General features: G+C 47.8%; 2 protein-coding genes across 2 annotated transcripts in view; both read left to right on the top strand.

Annotated features, from left to right (window-relative positions):
- Positions 1–397: 397 nt before the first annotated feature.
- Positions 398–14,504, top strand: LOC133972255 (DDB1- and CUL4-associated factor 1-like). The gene is made up of 30 exons (XM_062409606.1): positions 398–564; positions 1,652–1,848; positions 1,964–2,040; positions 2,189–2,262; positions 2,537–2,650; positions 2,914–3,051; positions 3,311–3,901; positions 4,157–4,258; positions 5,092–5,250; positions 5,422–5,601; positions 5,703–5,812; positions 6,048–6,147; positions 6,405–6,574; positions 7,327–7,451; positions 7,547–7,623; positions 8,134–8,298; positions 8,545–8,700; positions 8,880–9,509; positions 9,784–10,061; positions 10,166–10,364; positions 10,717–10,799; positions 10,904–10,988; positions 11,081–11,314; positions 11,439–11,532; positions 11,805–11,909; positions 12,013–12,086; positions 12,740–12,829; positions 12,914–13,063; positions 13,371–13,473; positions 14,130–14,504. The coding sequence occupies exons 2-30, from the start codon at positions 1,658–1,660 to the stop codon at positions 14,198–14,200; spliced, it is 4,725 nt and encodes a 1,574-aa protein (XP_062265590.1). The 5' UTR covers positions 398–564; positions 1,652–1,657; the 3' UTR covers positions 14,201–14,504.
- Positions 14,505–17,508: 3,004 nt separating this feature from the next.
- The window catches only part of LOC133973261 (dedicator of cytokinesis protein 3-like), a 111,137-nt gene continuing 107,804 nt past the window's right edge, over positions 17,509–20,841 (top strand). The window contains exon 1 of the mRNA XM_062411016.1: positions 17,509–17,694. Coding sequence (XP_062267000.1) covers positions 17,658–17,694 — 37 coding nt within the window. The 5' untranslated portion in view covers positions 17,509–17,657. The remainder of the gene's footprint in view (positions 17,695–20,841) is intronic.

Here is a 20,841-nt window from a genome sequence, read left to right on the forward strand (position 1 = left end):
AACAAAGTTAATCAGCACGTGTGCCTGCAGGGCGCGCTATTGCTCAGTTAAAGTTACACAGTACTGCTTTAAATATTTTTAACTCCACGTGATTTTACTTATAAAACTCAGGTTTATGTTCAAAGCGTTTACTCGCGTACAATGAAATTATTTATCTGCCTTCCACTGCGAATACTGTGTTTACTTAAGAGTATATAGATATACAACTAAATATGTACAAAAAAACATCAGTGGAATAGACATCAAAGTAAAACACGTGTTTGACGCTGATTCAAACACAAACTTTCATTTTCATAAAACACTGAACTTCCTCCTCAAGCCGCTGATTAACTCACCCCACACCACAAGTCCCACAATGCACCGCGCCGCGTGTCGTCATCTACCCTCGACGGCCTCGGTGACGCAGCGTGCTGTCGCCGGGAGAAGTTTGAAAACAGACGCAAAAACTTTTCTTTTCCTTAAACGCTTCGTGTCGTTCCGGTTGTTTCCGGAGGAACCGGGCCGAGCGTCCCCGGAGGCCGAGCAGGGTCGAGGGGAGTCCGGGCAGAGGACGTCGCGCTGCAGGTGAGGGGGGCGAGTCGTTAGCTGGACCCGTGTCATGGGTGACATGAGGCGGGCTGTCAACACGCTGCTGTCCCCGTCCTCCGGGTCTCTGTCCCCGGGGACTCCAGCGGCTCTCAGCCGGACACTGAGCCCAGGCGGCGGCTACAGGAGCGGAGAGAGTCCGAGGGGGACACACGAGGAGTTAGCTAATATGTAGCTTAAAGTGTTAGCTTCAACACACATGCACACTCACACACACACACACACTCAAACACACATACACAATCAAACAGACACACACACGCACACACACACTCACTCAGGTATACACACACAGACACGCTCACGTATACACACACAGACATATAAACACACTCACGGACACACTGACACACTCACGTGTACACACAGACACTCACGTATATAAACTCACGTTCACACAGACACACACACATACAAACACCCATTCACACACACATACAAACTCACGTATACACGCTCACGTTCACACAGACACACACACACACATACAAACTCGTGCATACACAGACACACACACACATATAAACACTCATTCACACACAGACACACAAATACACACTCATTCACACACACAGACACACTCACGCACACACACCCGCTGTGTCACAAATATTTCCCGCAGCTGAAAGAATATTGCAGTTCTTTGTCACCTCCTGTTTACGTGTACACGTGTTTTGGAACTGTAGAAGTATTTGTACATGCGTGATGAAAGTTTTCTAAATGTAGAAAAATGTTACTCATCTGTGAAAAACAAATTGTAGCTGTCAATATATTTTAAACATTTGTTAAAAGCTTTTCCAGTTGTCGAACCATGTTGAACATTTGCATTGTGTAACTGTAGAAATTGTTTATGTATAGAAAATGATCTACGCTTATAACTATTTTGTTGATATAGAAATAACTTTTACACATGTGAACATTTCTTGTAGCTGTAGAATCATTGAGCACATTTGTGAATAAGTAACAGTTGTGGGAATATTTAATACATGTATTATATATATTTGTATATTATTATGATTTGAACTGTGAAGATTTAACTCCTCCTCCTTCCTCTCCTCTCCTCCAGGCAGACATGTCTTCCCCAGAAGAAGAACCATCGTCTGCCGTGTCGGCCATCCTGTCGTCCGCCCTGTCCTCCGCCGTGTCGGCCGCCATGGCCGTGGCGATGGCGGTGGAAGCGAAGGCGGAGCTTTCCCAGCTGCTGGACGAGTGGGAGGCGGCCCAGCGAGGCAGCGCAGAGCAGCTGGTGACCAGCCTCACGAAGTCAGCACCGCTTTGTTCATATGACATAACAGATATAACACGTTAACGTCACAGACTCTGTTCACGTGTTTCTGGATGTTTAACCTGACGTGTGACTCATCTGTGTTTTCTGCAGAATCTCTGAGCTGATTGAACGAGAGACGTCAGCCTATCACAAAGCAGATCCCGACCCGTTCGATGATCGACATCCAGGTTCACGTCCGGACACGTTTTCAAAACCTTCTGTTCATCGTCCTAAAAGTTTAAAAACCCCATGTTCATGAATTTGATTTGGTAACAGAGAGAAACTGAACTGAAGCTTCTGTTCATGTTTGGTTTTCTCTCTCCTGTGTCACTGCAGGTCGGGCGAACCCAGACGGCATGCTGGGACAGCTCCTGAAGATGCTCTTCATGAACAACAACTTCACTAACGCTGTGAGGACTTTTGTTTTCTGCTGCGTGTGTTCATCCCCATGTGGCCGAGGAGTTTCAGCTCAGTCTGACAGACGGCTCCAAGAACTAAGATATTCTGTATTCATCAATCAGGAGAAAAATCACCTGTTCCACTTTATCATATCATATCTTTCAAACGAACGAGCACAATCTGAATTGAAAACCTCATTATATAGTGTTCTTACCCATGTAAATAGAGAGTTTGATTTCACTGCAGAAGTGGAGCTTTAATTTCTTATTGTGTGTATTTGTGTAGTTGCTGGACACGTACATCATGACGAGCAGGGACGTGAGCCTCAGGACAGCCGCCTGTCGTCTGCTGCTGGACATCATGCCCGGCCTCGAGACCTCCGTCGTCTTCCAGGAGAAGGTCAGTAGCTTTAGAATCTGTCGGGACTGAATCATCCCTGTTTTATTGATTATAGTTTTGTTACAGCCTCATGTCTTCACTCAGGATATTTGAACAATATATTATTGTCTCCGCTTACAGCAGCATCATAGTTTATTACATGTTTATATGTTCATTTTAAATTGACGTTAATGTCAGTTGTTGCAGATGCATCTTTCTGTGCATCAGATTAGCCGTGACTGAGTCAGTGTGTGTCTGTGTGTGTCTGTGTGTGTGTGAGACAGGAGGGGCTTGTGGAGACGTTGTTTGGCTTTGCTCGTGAAGCCGAGCGCCCGCTGAGCGTCTACGCCACGGGGCTGCTGGCCCGAGCCATGAGCAACCAGGAGGTGGCCGCCGGCTACAGACCCTCCAACCTGCAGCTGGTGAGGTTCACACACGAGAAGACGTCCTGTCGTTCACTCAGCTGGATCATGATCTGTGAAGTCTGTATTTATACTAAGTTGTTTGCTGCCTTTACCTATTGTTATAGAACTTTTGCATCAACCACTACATCATCCTGAATGATCCTGAGAACCTTCTTTCACCTCTAGCATTTTATATATATATGTATGTATGTATTAATAACTGCCACCCTAAATCATCAGAAACTCTTCATCGATCTTGTTTCCTCTGAACATCCAGGTACCGATGATGATTCTGCGTCTGCAAGAGCTGCAAACTCAAGAGTTCGAGAATCACCTCGGTCCCATCAAGACCCCCCAGCATCTTCCTCAGGTCGAAGCCACACAATCCTCAAACATCTCAGCAGACCAGCGAGACAAGACAGAGGGCGAAGACGAGGACAAAGACAGAAAAGACGGAGCCGCAGAGAGCAGCAGGCCGGTGTTGAAGGCCGGCTCCAAACCGTTTGCCCAGAAAAATGGTGGAAGCGGCGGCAGCAGCGGTGGTGGAGGAGGAGGAGGAGGAGGAGGATCCAGCTCCACACGGATGCTTCCACACTCTGTGGACCAAGCAAGCAATGACTCCGCCCCCAGGGGGACGCAGGACAGACTGGGAGGAGTCAAGAGACCAGCGGGGAAGGAGAACGGAAGGAACGCCAAACAGAAGCTCAACTCTGAGAGGAGCAGCACCAGTAACCAGCCAATCAGCAGCTCCTGGTCTGAGATGAGCTCAATGGTGATTGGATCTGAATACTGCCTTTCACCGCTGAGCCCGGCCATGGAGCAGAGGCTCATCCTGCAGTACCTGCAGCCGCTCGGAGAATATCAAGAGGTGAGAAGGTTCCTCCGACCCCACGCTCCACCAGCCGCTCATCAGGCTGCAGCCATCCTGCTGGGATCTCATTAGAAAACTGAAACTCTGTCTTCTTCTGTTTCGACTCGTTGGCAAAGAATTTGTTTAAGTTAGAGAAAGAGCTCAGCCACAAATGAGGAGCAGCAACACTGATAGTTAATCTTTTATCTTACACACACACACACACACTATTTGAATGAACTATAACTCAGTAACCTTTCTTTTCTTCTTCAGTTGCTCGCCCTCTTCATGCAGCAGGACACGCGCATGTTGCTGATGAACTACATCGACCTCAGACAGACCAAGAATGTGCAGCTCACCTACGACGCTCTGCTGGTAAGACTGGCCCTCACGGAACATCAGGAACATGAGGAACATGAGGAACATGAGGAACATGAGGAACATGAGAAACATGAGAAACATGAGAAACATGAAGCTCATGAAGCACATGAGGAACATGAGAAACATGAGAAACATGAGAAACATGAGAAACATGAGGAACATGAGGAACATGAGGAACATGAGGAACATGAGGAACATGAGGAACATGAGAAACATGAGAAACATGAGAAACATGAGGAACATGAGGAACATGAGGAACATGAGAAACATGAGAAACATGAGGAACATGAGGAACATGAGGAACATGAGAAACATGAGGAACATGAGAAACATGAGGAACATGAGAAACATGAGAAACATGAGAAACATGAGAAACATGAGAAACATGAGGAACATGAGAAACATGAGGAACATGAGAAACATGAGGAACATGAGAAACATGAGGAACATGAGAAACATGAGAAACATGAGAAACATGAGAAACATGAGAAACATGAGGAACATGAGAAACATGAGAAACATGAGAAACATGAGAAACATGAGGAACATGAGGAACATGAGGAACATGAGAAACATCAGGAACATCAGGAACAAATCTGATTGTTTATCTAAACTTTGATTTCAAAACAATCTGTAACTGGATTAATAATCAAATCACCTTTTCATACTTTATTCTTCAGTTCAGCTAATTCAAATATAGTTGAAAATAAAATAGTATTTTCAGACGACTGCCTCCTCCTCTGTTTTTTGTCATAACTTTTCAACTGATCATGAATTCAGGATAAAAAACCCAATCACTGAATCTCGTCTCCTCCTCCTCTCGTCAGTATCTCGCCTCGTTGCTCCTCCATAAAAAGTTCGTAGCCGAGTTCATTGCTCACGGAGGCGTCCAGATGCTTCTGCAGATCCCGAGGCCCTCGATGGCAGCCACCGGAGTTTCACTCTGCTTGTACTACCTGGCGTACAACCAAGACGCCATGGAGAGGGTATGATCACACACACACTCACAATTCATCCTGACACACACTATGTATTTCTCTGAACTCAAAACTTGATTTAGGGTCAAATAACAGACTGAGCCTCACCTTCCTGCTCTGTATCTCCACTGTGTGTGTGTGTTTGTGTTGTGTTGTGTGTGTGTTGTGTTGTGTGTGTAGGTGTGTATGCTCCCAGACGGCGTTCTCTCCGACATGGTGGCCTACGCGGTCTGGCTGCTGGAGTCGTCCCACGCTTCCGGCGTCTGCCACGCCACCATGTTCTTCTCCATCTCCTTCTCGTTCAGAGCCATGCTGCAGCTCTTCGACCAGCAGGACGGGCTGCGCAGGCTCGTCAACCTGGTCAGTGAAGAATCCTATTATCAGGTTATGAGGATGGAATCATGCTTTTCCTCTTTTATGTGAAAACTAGAGATTTAGAGGCGATGGTTCTCTCCCTGCAGGTCAGCACTCTGGAGATTCTCAACAGAGGGAGTGAAGTGTCCATCCTGAGTGATGACCAGGTGTTCTCCAGCCGGCAGACGGCCAAACACACCTGCATGGCCGTCCGCAGGTACCGGGACACATGATCAAATGAACACATGTTATACATGTTATGTATTTAAATTCACTGTTTCAGTTAATATTTTCATTTCCAAGTTAATTTCACTTCTCTTTGTTTTTAATCTCCTTCGTGTTGTTGCTATGAAAGGGTTTTGTCAAAGCTCTGACTCGTGCAAACCTTTTCTTTGTCCAAAAAAACATTGATCATATTTTTGATTATTGATTTCTTCTCTGACTCTTTGAAGGTACTTTGAGGCTCACCTGGCAGTGAAGGCCGAGCAGGTGAAGCAGGCGCTGCACACGTCAGACAAAGGCACCATCGTTCCCCAGCAGCAGTTTTACAAGGTACCACAGGGATTCATAATAATCCTGTTTGTAGAGTAACTCATCAAAGAGTGGATTTCACCCTTTTTATTAAAAAGAATCTGAAAAAAATGTCAAAAGCAGCTCCATATGTCGTGAAGAAGTTCAGAGTAAAAAAACTGTTTAACTTAGAACTCTACTTTTAGTACGTTTGTCTTTTTGAAGAAATAATAAAAACTACAGTTTATATTTTCCGTCATAAGAACCCAACGTCTACATTTGGTTTCATCTGTTTCCAGGCGTACACGTACACCAGAGAGCAGGTCATTGAGATGATGGAGTTCCTCATCGAGTGTGGACCTCCACAGCTCCACTGGGAGCCGGTGGAGCTCTTCTACAAGTTGTCCTGTGTTCCTTTGATGCTGCAGCTCATCTCCACAGCCTGTGACTGGAGGACTTACTACGGCAGGTAAAGCTGCTCCGCGGTTTCTCTCTCTCCAGGTGTCTGGTTTCCAGCCTGATCACCTTTATCTGTTGATATGTAATATTTAAAAAGTGAGATATGAGAATTTTCCATTGAGGAAAAATTAGGAGAATGTTTGATGTAAATTATAATTCTTAGAAGCAAAATCGGAATCACCCAAGAAATTTGGGATCGTTAAATATTTATTGAGTAAAGATTTACGACTTGGACGAGGAACTTTCTCCCTCTCTCCTCCCCTCTCTGCCTCTCTCTCTCTCTCCTCTCTCTCTCTCTCTCTCCTCTCTTTCGCTCTCTCCCCCCCCCCTCTCTCTCTCTCTCTCTCCCTCTCCTCTCTCTCTCTCTCTCTCCTCTCTTTCGCTCTCTCCTCCCCCCCTCTCTCTCTCTCTCTCTCTCTCTCTCCCTCTCCTCTCTTTCGCTCTCTCCTCCCCCTCTCTCTCTCTCTCTCTCTCCCTCTCCTCTCTCTCTCTCTCTCCTCTCTTTCGCTCTCTCCTCCCCCCCTCTCTCTCTCTCTCTCTCTCTCTCCCTCTCCTCTCTCTCTCTCTCTCTCCTCTCTTTCGCTCTCTCCTCCCCCCCTCTCTCTCTCTCTCTCTCTCTCTCTCTCCCTCTCCTCTCTTTTGCTCTCTCCTCCCCCTCTCTCTCTCTCTCTCTCTCTCTCTCTCCCTCTCCTCTCTCTCTCTCTCTCTCTCCTCTCTTTCGCTCTCTCCCCCCCCCCCCCCTCTCTCTCTCTCTCTCTCCAGGAGTGACACTGTGCGTTATGTCTTGGACATCCTGGCCATCCTGACCGTGGTTCCTAAAGTCCAGCTGGTGCTGGCTGACACTGTGAATGTTCTGGATGAAACCAGGTCACTGGTTTCCACTGTGGGTCAGTAAGACACTCTGGTTTTTTTCTCTGTCAGTGTCTTGTCTGCAGCAGATTGATCGCTCAGCTCATTTGTCCTGGATGTGTCTCTGCTGCAGGTATGAGCATCATCCTGGGCGTCGCTGAGGGAGAGGTGTTCGTCAACGATGCTGAAATCCAGAAGTCTGCGCTGCAGGTGAGAGAATGAGACTGAAGGAGAAGTTCACAAAATAATTACCTCCAGAAAGGGTGGGACATGAACCAGAGAAGAAGTCATTAAATTTTTGATCCAGGAGTTAGTTTTTTCACTCTCTTGAACAAAGTGTGATGAACGTTTAGAGGACTTGTACTAATGAATGAGCGATGGTTAGACACTGGAGGACTTGGCTCCACTCTGTTTTCTTACCTGTAGACCAGTTTGCTGGTTCAAGTTCTAACTTCATGTTTCTTTCTGACTGAAAAGATCCGTTTCTGAAAAGCCTAGAATGTGACCTGAGTTTATCTGAAGCAAAGCAGACGCGTCAAGTGGCTTCTTCTTAACTTAAAGTCTTAATTTGAAAACACAACCTTTTCATTTCCTGTCCACGCCCCCTCCCACCGTCATGGTGTCGTTTTCACATACTTCTCTTACCTGCTCTAACAAACTTCAGTGTAAAGTAAGTCCTAGTGACCTGACCCCCCCTAACCCACAGTCTCTGACCTCCAGGTCATAATAAACTGTGTGTGCGCTCCGGACCAGAGCCTGAACACGGGGGGGGCCTTCGCTGTCACCCCCCTCAGGCCCTCCCTCCACCCCCAGCAGCCTCCCACCCCCTTCAACAAGGTGCTGGCCCACATGTGGCAGGTGGTGCAGAACAACAACGGGATAAAGGTGAGAACTAACACTGTGTCACTCCTGCTGATCAGCAGCGCCCCCTGCTGCCACATGTGTTGTTTATTCTTGTGGGGCATTGTGTATCAATGTGTTCCGCTCAGACTGAGTCCCACTGGAGTCAAACACTCCTCGATATTACACATATAGTATTTATATCTGTATTAATCTTGAGTGTTATGAAGTGTAACGTCACTTCCTGCATCTCGGACCATCCCATAACTCTGCCCCTCTTGTGTGTCCCAGGTTCTCCTCTCTCTCCTGTCGGTGAAGATGCCGATCACAGACGCAGACCTGATCCGCTCTCTGGCCTGCAAGGCTCTGGTCGGTCTCTCCCGCTGCTCAGCGATCAGACAGATCATCAGCAAACTGCCGCTGTTCACCAGCGGACACATTCAGCAGGTACCACGTCCAATCAGAACGCTCAGAGAACCTTTAGATCCCTCCTCGTCATTTTCCCCTTTTCCAGACAACTCTGCGTATGTGGAAAGAAAACAAGTCCTCCATAGGAACATCATTATATGTATTTTAAAGTATCTAATCAAATCTCATGTGATGTTTGTGACCTCTGACCCCTGCAGCTGATGAAGGATCCGGTGCTGCAGGACAAACGCAGCGAGCACGTCCGGTTCTGCCGCTACGCCGCCGAGATGACGGAGCGGGTGTCGGGGAAGCCGTTGCTCATGGGCACCGACGTGTCGCTGGCTCGGCTGCAGAGAGCCAACGTGGTCGCCCAGTCGCGGATCACCTTCCCTGAGAAGGAACTCCTCATGCTGGTCAGGAACCACCTTGTGGCCAAAGGGCTCCACGACACGGCCGACCTGCTCGTGAAGGAAGCTAATTTAGGATCCTTGTGTCCCGCCTCCTCCTGCGTCTCCCCTCCCCCCTCCTCACTGGTTCCCAGGACTTGTCGGCTGGCCGGTGGGATCGCGGCCCGCGCCGCCAGCCACGTGGGATACTCCCCCGTGTCCTCGCTGGTCACCTCCACCTCTCCTCCTCTCTCCCGCACCCTGACCACGCCTCACCCCTCATGCTCCTCCTCCTCGTCTACCCCCGCCCTCCCTACTCCTCTGCCTCCTCACTCCCAAGGACAGGGTTCACATCCAGTGGGACGGATTCTGTTCACACGGGAGCGCCAGGTGGCGAGCTGCAACTCGGGGAAGAAGCTTCGTGCCCTGAAGCAGAAGTCCGACCACGGAGCTTTCATCCAGGTCAGAGACGGGGTCTGATAAGTGCCCACAATATCTCTCTATGATGTTATTTATCTGGATGTTGAGATTTGGACTGTTGGAGACAAATAAATTCAATAACTTGTCTGCACAACAGATCAACCATCATAAAGATACTAATTTACAAATGTCTTCACAGTTCAACTAGATATATTAACTGTTGGAGTCATGATGAGAGGAAGCTCCCACGTTTGAAAACACTGATCCATGGATTCAGGTTCGATTCCAATCACATGTTTTCATTTCTCTTGCTCAGACTCCGGCCATGAAGAAGCAGCTGGAGCGCCACGTCCCTTCCCCCCCGACCCTGGACGGCATCATCACAGAATACCTGAGAGAACAACACGCCCGCTGCCCCAACCCCGTCACCACCTGCCCCCCCTTTTCCCTGTTCACCCCCCACAGATGCCCCGAGCCCAAGCAGAGGCGACAGGCTCCGCCCAACTTCACCGTGCGCCTGGGCAGCCGGGTGCTGTACCCCAAGTACGGAGGAGTGGACCGGGGGTGTCTGGATCGACACCTGATATTCAGCAGGTGACGAACTCGCCTCTTTAGGAAACACCTCTCCAGCCTCACGTGTCTTTCTGTAACGTGTCTTGTGCGTCTTCCCTGTGGACTTTTCTTTCTCCTGGATTCAGGTTCCGCCCGATGTCCGTCTTCCACGAGGGCGACGGGGACGAGAGCGGTTTCACCTGCTGTGCCTTCTCGGCCCGAGAGCGTTTCCTGATGCTGGGAACCTGCTCCGGGAAACTCAAGTTCTACAACGTGTTCTCTGGAGAGGAGGAGGCGAACTACACCTGCCACACCTCCGCCATCACGCACCTCGAACCCTCCAGGGTACGTTTCAGGACCACGGCGGCCATTGTAGATCAGCTGCTCACAAACGAAGGGTAGAGATGGATTAAACTATTAGAAATGGCTTATTTTTATTATTCACAAATGATCAAACAAAAGTGGATAAATACAGAAATTACATGATCTTTTGTGTTGTGATCCATAATTGTCATAATCTCACATGCTCATATAACTGGGATTATACTGGAGGGACTAATACTGCACTGGTTTGCTGAGGCATACAACCACAGGACAGTGGTTCAGGTCGTGTTTGCTCTTCAATGAAGTTTTTATGAAATTATATTATTTGAATTTCTAAAACATAACTTATGGATATTTGTTGTGTGTTTGTCAGGATGGAAAGCTGCTGCTCACCTCGGCCTCTTGGAGCGTCCCCCTGTCTGCGCTCTGGAATGTGGATGGTGTCTTTAGCATGAAGTAAGACACACACACACACACACACACGCTCTGTGTGTTAATCTTTGTGTCTTTATGAACTGTGATGTGTTTACGTTGTTGAGTTGTGTTGTTTCTATTCTCAGGAACTCTTTTGTAGACGACCACTACGTTGAGTTCAGTAAACTCTCTCAGGACCGAGTCATCGGCACCAAAGACCAAGTCGCACACGTACGTCACAAAGACTCACAACAACTGAACGTCTCCAGTTCCATCATTCAAGCTGGACAACGTTTATATTCCTCACTACTATATCTCTGCAGATCTACGACATCCAGACGGGTCAGAAGACGTTGACCCTGAACGACCCCGGCCTGGCCAACAACTACAAGAGGAACTGTGCCACCTTCAACCCGACGGACGACCTGGTGCTGAACGACGGCGTGCTGTGGGACGTCCGGGCCTCACGGGCCGTCCACAAGTTCGACAAGTTCAACATGAACATCAGCGGCGTGTTCCATCCCAACAGCCTGGAGGTCATCATCAACACCGAGATCGTATCCTGCGAAATATGAATTATTCAATATTAATAATGTTTGAATAATCAGGCGACCAGCGCTTTGCACCAGCTGCAGTGTGTCACGCTGTCGTGCAGTTCTCAGCCTTGACAGCAGGTGTCAGTGGGACCTGAAGACCTTCCACCTCCTGCACACTGTCCCCGCCCTCGACCAGTGCAGACTGGTGTTCAACAGCAACGCCACCATCATGTACGGAGGTAAAGGAAACCGGGCAACACGTTTTTAACAGTTTGTAGCAGTGACCTCTATATGTGTGTGGAAAACCAGTGTGTAGTAATATATGTACACAAACTGTGAAGGCAAACTACAGCAGAGCAGTGATTCTAGTTATTTATTCCAAACTGATTTAAGTTGGAACCAGTTTGTTTGTGTTCGTCTTTGACTTCACGCTGAGTCGTCAGGTTTATTAAGTGTGTAACTAACTGTACCGGTTGTGTGTGTGTTTTTTTTTTTCTCTACACACGTGCAGCAATGCTCCAAGCCGATGATGAGGATGATGCGATGGATCAGCAGATGAAGAGTCCCTTCGGTTCCTCCTTCAGAACCTTTGATGCCACAGACTACAAACCCATTGGTAGGCTGCTCGTCACCACACTCAAAGCTCATTGGACAGTTGACATCATAACATTTCACCTTCAAACTTCAATTCATAACCGATGTTGTTGTTTTTCTTTCAGCCACTGTGGACGTGAAGAGGAACATCTTCGACCTGTGCACCGACAACAAGGACTGCTACCTGGCTGTGATCGAGGTACGATCATAAATCAGATTCTAAGAAACTCTTCTGAAATAACATGGAACTAAACTGACTCTTGAATATCTGAATAGATTAAGAAGCCTTGAAGATTTGACCACTTTAATGTTTTATGACCTTCTTACCTTCTGAATAAAGCTGATTGGAATTTGTTTTGCTTTGAGGAAGAAAAACTCACAAATAAATCTATAAAATCCATTAAAGCACAAAACCTCAATCGTGTTAGAATTAATAAAAACCTCAACAACATTTCTATACAAACAATATTTCTGAAGTCGAAGGTGTATATTAAATATACATGTTCTGATGCAAGTGAATTTCCCCCGATGTTTGGATCCATGACGTGTTATCTGATATCAAATGTTATGATAAGACACAAGCAGCTGGTGGATGATAGAGAATCAGATTCTTTTTCTTTTCAATAATTCCACACATCTTCTGTTTTCATTAAAATAATCACTTTATCTGTTAATGTAGTTTTTTATTAACTGGTCTGAAAAGAGAATAAAACGATCTTTATGTGGAGATGTGGAGATGTTCCTTCACATTAACACCAGAGAGGAGAAGCTCAGAGAGAGACGTCTCCAGGTAGAAGACCTGAAGCCCCAGATTGAGGGACAGTGTCTGTCTTCTGTGACTTGTCTCTGTAGAACCAGGACACGGTGAGTCTGGACACGGTGTGTCGTCTCTACGAGGTGGGACGACAGAAGCTGGCCGAGGAGGGAGACGACGACGACCAGGTGAGAATCACGGAATCGAACTTCAACCTGTTTTTCAGACGTTGATCTGATGATGAGGTTTGAATGTGACTTGTTCTCTTCCAGGACGAAGACGACCAGGACGAGGACGACTCGTCAGACACGGACGATGATGATGACGATGACGACATGGACACCGACCCGCTCATAGAGGAACTGACCAATCGAGAGAGTCGGGAGAACGGGGACGGGGCCGACTCGCCCACAGATGAGGAGGTAGCTGAGGACTCTGGTTGTTTTCTGTCTCTTCCTCACATGAACATCACGTCACCTCTGAAACCCAGCGAGGGAACTTCTGTGAAATGAATCAGAAGACCCTGATTAGAAGTTACAGGGTCAAAGGTCACTCATTGCCCGGAGCCCAGCAGAAGGAATCCCCATGTGTGGCAGCAGGGGGCGCTGTCGCTCAGTGAAATGAGATGTTTGAGCTCTTAATTCATAACCAGTCCTCGGTTCAGGTGATCCTGGATCAGTCTCGGTTGTTTCTGTTCCTCAGTGAAGTGTCTCCGTCTCCTCTCCACAGATCGCAGATCTTCTTGGAGGAAACAGCGACGATGACGACAACGAGGACTCGGAGGACGAGGACGACTCGGAGAGAAGTGAAGACCGCTCCTTCGACCCCGACTGTGAGTTAATGCTAAGTCCTCTGTTCTTATATATAACGACCACTCAAACTCTTTCTTACTCTTTTTGCCATTCACCCTCAATCACACAATGCAACACTTTGACCTGCACATGGGGGGGAAAGGGATTGAACCGTCAACCTTCTGGTTAGAGATTGATTTCACTTTAGTTCAGCTTTTAAATTCAAGATGAAATCAATGTTGTGGCAGCTGACATCACAGAGTGTAAATAAAGATGGACGACACCTGGTGGTTGGCTGCGGTAGCGATAATAAACCCCGCCTCCTCCATGTTAGGAGACACTTCCACGATTACTTCTCTGACTCTGATGTCATCGGCACAAGATGGAAGTTTTAATGTTCAGAGGTTTGTTGTGGTTTTGGAAAAGTTGCGCAGACGAAACCAGACGTCACTTCAGAGTCAGACACGACGTGAGCTGTTGATTCACGACTTTCACAGAGGAAACAATTAAATCAGAAAATAATCAATAGTTGTGTCTTCAAATCAGATGAAAATAGATTTAAATGCTGATTCAGTTTCGACATCGTCTCCTGTTGACATAGATTAAAATCCTTCATGCAGGTTTTGATTTCATCGTCAGAAATTAGATTTGTGTGTATGTGTGTGTGTGTGTGTGTGTTTGTGTGTTCTCGCTGCAGTGGACGGAGAACAATCCGATGACGAGGACCTTGACCTCCTGCAGTCGCTCCATGACCGATGGTTCTCCTGACCGATGGTTCTCCTGACACCTCGATCCTCGACGAGAACTTTTTTCTTTTTCAAACACCGTTTCTCATGTAACCAGGCCAGTGGACTGTGGACACACTGGTCGTCTCTATTCAAACTGCAGAGAGACGACGGGGACGGTCCCGGGGCTCGGGGTCAGTTCACTGACCTGACCTTTGACCTGGATTCTGCGCTTCCTCTCTCAGTGTTTGTACGATTTTGAATAAGAACAAAAGTATTTATGATGTTTTACCTGAGTCTCTGCTGGAGGAAACATTTAATGCTGCAGAATAAATAATTTAATTTAACTGTTTTTTTCACTGTTGCATTTATTGACAGAGAACTGGATGAAGAAAAGAATCTTCAAAGTTTTGGTTAAATTTAAATCTCCACTGACATCGAGCTGGGGTTGTTTTTTCTCCTCGTGCCGGAGGTGGAGTCACTTTCAGGTGAAATCCTTCACGCTGTCGGAACAAAGAAAATCCTCCAGGTTCCTTTCACTCAATAAAATCCTGTAAATCCAGTAAATAAAGAAAATACACTTTATGTAAAACTCTCACCCACTTTTCTCTCAAAAGTTTTCTGTTCACAAGGAGACGTGTGCTTATGTAAATTTCCCCGATGTGTTGATAAATAAAGTTTTATCTAATCTAATGTTCTTCAGTCAAAGTCAAATACTTTATTATTCAATTCAATTTGCTTTATCTTTACAGGGGTTGACAACTTAACACATTTTCTGTTTGGGATTTTAAAATGACTGAAACTGCTTAAATAAATTAAAATGCATTTTTGTAAAGATGTTGAAAAACATTCTAAGTAAATTTTTCTGACATTATTTAATTATCAGCTGCCACAACGTTTCATAAAACTTAAAATCAACACTTGACCTTTGCAATTTATCACATTGTGCTTTGATCTCATGGAAAACTTTAATTTAAAGTGTCTCTGATCTGATGATGTTTGTTTAGTGTGCTGTTCCCCCAGTTGGTCACAAGAGGTCAGTGTAACACTGGTGAGGAACTGTGAACATGGTTCTGCACAGTTCTTGATTCCTCCCTGTGGCACCACTCACCTGAATATAACGATAATAATAATATATAAAAAGAGTTGAAGAACATTATTGGCTGCCACTTTTCATAATGATGGGTTCACATGGTTTTCAGTGTGTTCTTGAGCTTCATGTTCAGGCTCATTCGGCTGCTGCTGAATCGCTATTTGTTCTGGTGAAGCAGCTTCTGACTCTGATCCACTGGAGCACTGAGGAATTTGACTCAACGCAGCCCTAGTTTATCATATAGCTGCAGAATTGCTTGAAATATTTAATATATAAATATACATTGAAACCTGTATATTTATATATTAAATATTAAATATTCAAGGTTATGCCATATTGGAAATGAAGACAAATAGACATATGACTGTAAATTGATACAAATGTAATTCATATTTTCTCCAGAACAACATAACAATTTAGGAAGATAGATAGAGTGATAGATAGATAGATAGATAGATAGATAGAGTGATAGATAGAGTGATAGAAGATATAAATAATGTTCATTATAATAATCATCATAATGATCATAGTAATAATGTTCTGGTGAGATCAAAACATTAGTTCAAGCTGAGCAGTACAATACTGCCACCTGTGGACAGTGGGAACTTAAGGAGCAATCAATCTATGAATTCTCAATTACTATAATTTTATATATATGTGTATAAATATATATATATTAAATACAGTATTTGTTTTAATCCTTTTTTAAAAAATGTTTCTTTCAAGGAACAGTACAACGACAGTTCAGTGATTTGTGTTACTGGTATATATATCCTTATATTTTGTCACAATAGGCCGTTATGGCGGAGCGTTATGGAAAACACAACCGGAAGTCGCCAATCTTTGACGTTACACGTTGGATCACGTTCGATCAGATCAACTTTAACTGACGTCATCTCAACAACATGGAGTTACAAATAGATGGCGTTTTATTACACGTCATCAAAACACGATGTTATCTCAGATGTGTGATGTCACAGTGTGTGTGTGTGGGGGGGGGGGGATCATAGATTCCTCTGATGTCTTGTTGCACAGACTGTTTCACAGAAACCTGAGACCCTGAGCTGCTCGTCCGCAGCTGGATCAGCGCTGAACTCAGTGGAAGGATGGGTTCGAGTCCAGAAAGAACTCAGGTCCACTGGGGGTGTGGATCCGGATCAGGGCCGGATTTCCTTCTTGTCCAGTGTGAAATGACTTTTAACCTTTTCACCTAAAGTGACCTCATGGAAATCACACTCTGCAGCAGTGTGCTGCTCGGGTTTGTACACACGGTGGCACAACAGACACACAACAAACATCCCCTTGTGCCTTTCTGTGCATGACGTGCACGCGTATTGTAGACGTCTTGAGGCTACTGTAAATCACACGCGCCCACACACACACACACACACAAACACAAGTTATGTCAGTGTTGTGTCATGTTGTGGTGTGATGTACTCTGTGGCTCCATGTGCCTTGTGGCATGTTTTGTTGTGCGTAAATGTGTCCGCGGAGCTGGATGATGTAGTTCTTTACAGGTGTGTGTGTCTGTGTGTGTTAAACCTGTGTGTGTGTGTGAGATGGTCCACCACAAGTGTTTCCTGCCAAGTGTGTGTTTTCGTGCGTGTATGTCCCGTGCACAATAATCAAGGGTCAGCTACAGCATGTGTCAATGTTGTGCCAGTGAGGAGCTGTAATGATCAGGTGGTGCAGCGAGTACACACACACACACACACACACACACACACACACACACACACACTCTGATCCTCTTAAACCTGATGCAGGATTCCCTCCGCTGCGCACGACTCTCTCGGTCACACGCACCCGCACAGTAAGTTAGTCAGCTGCAGCAGGAGGAGCGTGCGCGTCCACATGAGCCGGACCGGGAGAAGCACCGGAGAGCTGCCGGTGGAGGCTCCGGAGGAAGCTGCGCGCGACTTAACGGAAAATAATTATCTGGAAATCAATTCGTCACATGCACTTGGGAGTCTGTGCGCGTTCCCGGTCTGCGTGGCAGCGTCGTCAGCTGTTGTGGTAGAAACGTGCGCAGTGACTCTCGGTGGTTCGAGCCTCAGGAGCTTCGCGGTGTTTGTGGCACAGAGTGCGCATCGCTCCGGATCCGCCGGACCCCGTGACGCAGCTTCTCCGCAGAATCCACGCAGGTCTGCCCCGCACAGCGCAGCAGCACCGCGGGGACAGGAGGACGCGCCGAGCCGACGGGGACTCACCGGACCCGGGTGGACCTCGGACAGAACCCGGGTGGACTCGCACAGAAGACAGTCGTTGTCCCGGACCCTGAACAAGTCCAGGAACTTTCGCTGCGTGTCTCCCTCTGTCCGGTGGAACCTCGCAGGATCTCCATGACGCGACGCGCCGGGTGATTACTGGACTTCGGCCGGAGGGGTTGTGCGGACACCTGGGCATCATGTGGACGCCGACGGAGGACGAGAAGATCGGAGTGGGTGAGTGGACCAGCGGGTTCTGTACAGATTACTGAAGCTGGTCTGATGCTGGTGGCCAGAATCAACCAGAACCCCCCCCCCCCCCCTCCCCCCCCCCTCCCCCCCACTAGCGGAATTGAACGTTTTCAAAGTGAATGTGGTCAGTGCGGCTGGTTCAGCTGCACCTGCGCCTCACGCGCGCGGCTCGTTGTGTCTCTTTGTGAGTCGTGACAGTGAGATGCTGGTTGTGGGTCTGATTATGACTGTGTGTGTCTGTGTGGGTCTGTGTGTGTGCAGGAGTTTCTTTTATTACTGGTGTTTTCTTCTTTCTGCTGCGTCAACGATGCTCCCATCAAACCACGGAGTGTTTCCCCGGAGACACGTGACTGTGCCCCGGAGCGCACGAGTCTCACTGAGGCTCCTGCGGGTTTATAATGTTTATATCTATCATTTATAAATCAGCTGAAACCACGTGTGAGTCTGTGAAATGATCAGTGTTTATAATATCACGTGACTGAGGCATGTCCACTCCCTGAGTCTGGCCTCATTCGTTTACATGTTCAATCGCTGTGTTTCTTCTATTCTATTTATATATCTGTATTTATTTATCTGTGCAGGAGTTATAAGATGTGTGTTTGAGGAGGAGGAGTCTGTTCAGGTGGATCCTCACAGACTCCTCCTCCTCAGCCTGCAGGGGGCGTAAGGAGGAGGAGGAGTCTGGTCATCAGGTGGATCCTCACAGACTCCTCCTCCTCAGCCTGCAGGGGGCGTGAGGAGGAGGAGTCTGGTCCTCAGGTGGATCCTCACCAGGCTCCTCCTCCTCAGCCTGAACGGGGCGTGAGGAGGAGGAGTCTGGTCCTCAGGTGGATCCTCACCAGGCTCCTCCTCCTCAGCCTGCAGGGGGCGTGAGGAGGAGGAGTCTGTTCCTCAGGTGGATCCTCACAGACTCCTCCTCCTCCTCAGCCTGAAGGGGCGTGAGGAGGAGGAGTCTGTTCCTCAGGTGGATCCTCACAGACTCCTCCTCCTCCTCAGCCTGAAGGGGCGTGAGGAGGAGGAGGAGTCTGGTCCTCAGGTGGATCCTCACAGGCTCCTCCTCCTCAGCCTGTCTGGGCGTGAGGAGGAGGAGTCTGGTCCTCAGGTGGATCCTCACCAGACTCCTCCTCCTCAGCCTGAAGGGGCGTGAGGAGGAGGAGGAGTCTGGTCCTCAGGTGGATCCTCACCAGACTCCTCCTCCTCAGCCTGAAGGGGCGTGAGAGAGGAGAGGAGGAGTCTGGTCCTCAGGTGGATCCTCACCAGACTCCTCCTCCTCAACCTGAAGGGGGCGTGAGGAGGAGGAGTCTGGTCCTCAGGTGGATCCTCACAGACTCCTCCTCCTCAGCCTGCAGGGGGCGTGAGGAGGAGGAGTCTGGTCCTCAGGTGGATCCTCACCAGTCTCTCTCTCCTTTGTGACTTTTGACAAAGAGTAAACCAGTAAATACCAGTGCGATGCAGTGGGAGGTTTGTAGGTTTGGTTTGAGTGGTCAAGTCTATGAAGCTTCTGAAAGCGTGACAGGAAGTCGATGAGGATTCATGACGGAGCCGCTCACTTCACTTTAAGAAACTTTGGCCTTATTTTCACGAGAGGTTTGTTTTCTCTGTTGTTCATTTAAACATCGAGACTCGAACATGGACGTGCGTTCACTGGTTTGAACGTTTTCTCTCTTTGAAACCAGAGCGTCCGACATGTTTGTTCTGTGGCTGTGAAGGAAAACGCATTCTGGGAGGTGGAGCACCAGTTAACCAGGAGGAGAGAGGAAGGAGGTTTGAATAAAGATCCAGTTCCTCAGTTTGAGATGAAACGTGAGTCTTCATGTTCGAATCCAGAGGAGATGAACACAGGAGACGAGAGGGAAAGAGGAAGTCCTCCATCTTCTGTTCAACAGCCAATGAGAGTCTGAGAGTCACGTCAGTGAGTTTTGTGTCTTTTGTCGTCCGTGTCGTTGTCGCCGGACGAGGTGGTGCATACCAAGGCAGGGGGGGGGGGGGGGGGGGGGGCGGTAACTCATAGAGCCGCTCCAGTGGAGTCGGGATGACTAGTGCCTGGTTGCAGAAAAACAGCCATTCAGTGGGATGAATGCAGCTTTGTGGCTCCCACTGAGGCTCCTGAATGCAGCTTCCCCCCCCCCCCCCCCCCGGCAAGGGGTTCTCACACTCACACAGGACACACACAGACAGGCAGAGAGAGAGAGAGACAGGCAGAGAGAGAGAGAGACAGAGAGAGAGACAGGCGGGTAGAGAGAGAGACAGGCAGAGAGAGAGAGAGACAGGCAGAGAGAGAGAGAGACAGGCAGAGAGAGAGAGACAGGTGGGCGAGGGAGAGAGAGTCAGGCAGAGAGAGAGAGACAGGCGGGTAGAGAGAGAGACAGGCAGAGAGAGAGACAGGCGGGTAGAGAGAGAGACAGGCAGAGAGAGAGAGAGACAGGCAGAGAGAGAGAGAGACAGGCAGCAGAGAGAGAGAGACAGGCAGAGAGAGAGAGACAAGCGGGCGAGGGAGAGAGAAACAGGCAGAGAGAGAGAGACAGGCGTTGCAGAGAGAGAGACAGGCGGGGTAGAGAGACAGGCAGAGAGAGAGACAGGCGGGTAGAGAGAGACAGGCGGGTAGAGAGAGATAGGTAGAGAGAGAGACAGGCGGGTAGAGAGAGAGACAGGCAGAGAGAGACAGAGAGAGAGAGAGAGAGACAAACAGGCAGGCAGACGGGTGGATGGATGGATAAACAGAAAGGATGAGTTACTCCCGGCCCCGGCTAAGACTGTAAATAAAAGATGACGACATCTCACTGTTGAAGCCGAATCACTTGGACCGCCCCCTGGTGGCTGGCTACAGTATAGGTCATAAACTCTGCCTCCTCCTTGTTAGCAGATGGGACATGAACCAAACTGACAAAATCAAAGTAGAAGTTAATTACATGTTTATAAAGATGTTCCTGTCGTTTCAGCTCGTTCTTCTCTCTCTGATGTTTGTTCAAGTTTCTGATCAGTTTGGTTTGAATCAGTTATCTGATGATATGAAAACAGGCTGAGACGTATGATTGACAGCTGACTCTGACTCCTGATTGGTTGAAGATCGGCTTCACTCCACGATCACGACTTTGACTCCAAACGTCATCGGAGATATTTGAGGAGGAAGTT

Source organism: Platichthys flesus, chromosome 2 (assembly GCF_949316205.1).
Source record: "Platichthys flesus chromosome 2, fPlaFle2.1, whole genome shotgun sequence".
In the NCBI taxonomy this organism is placed as follows: domain Eukaryota; kingdom Metazoa; phylum Chordata; class Actinopteri; order Pleuronectiformes; family Pleuronectidae; genus Platichthys; species Platichthys flesus.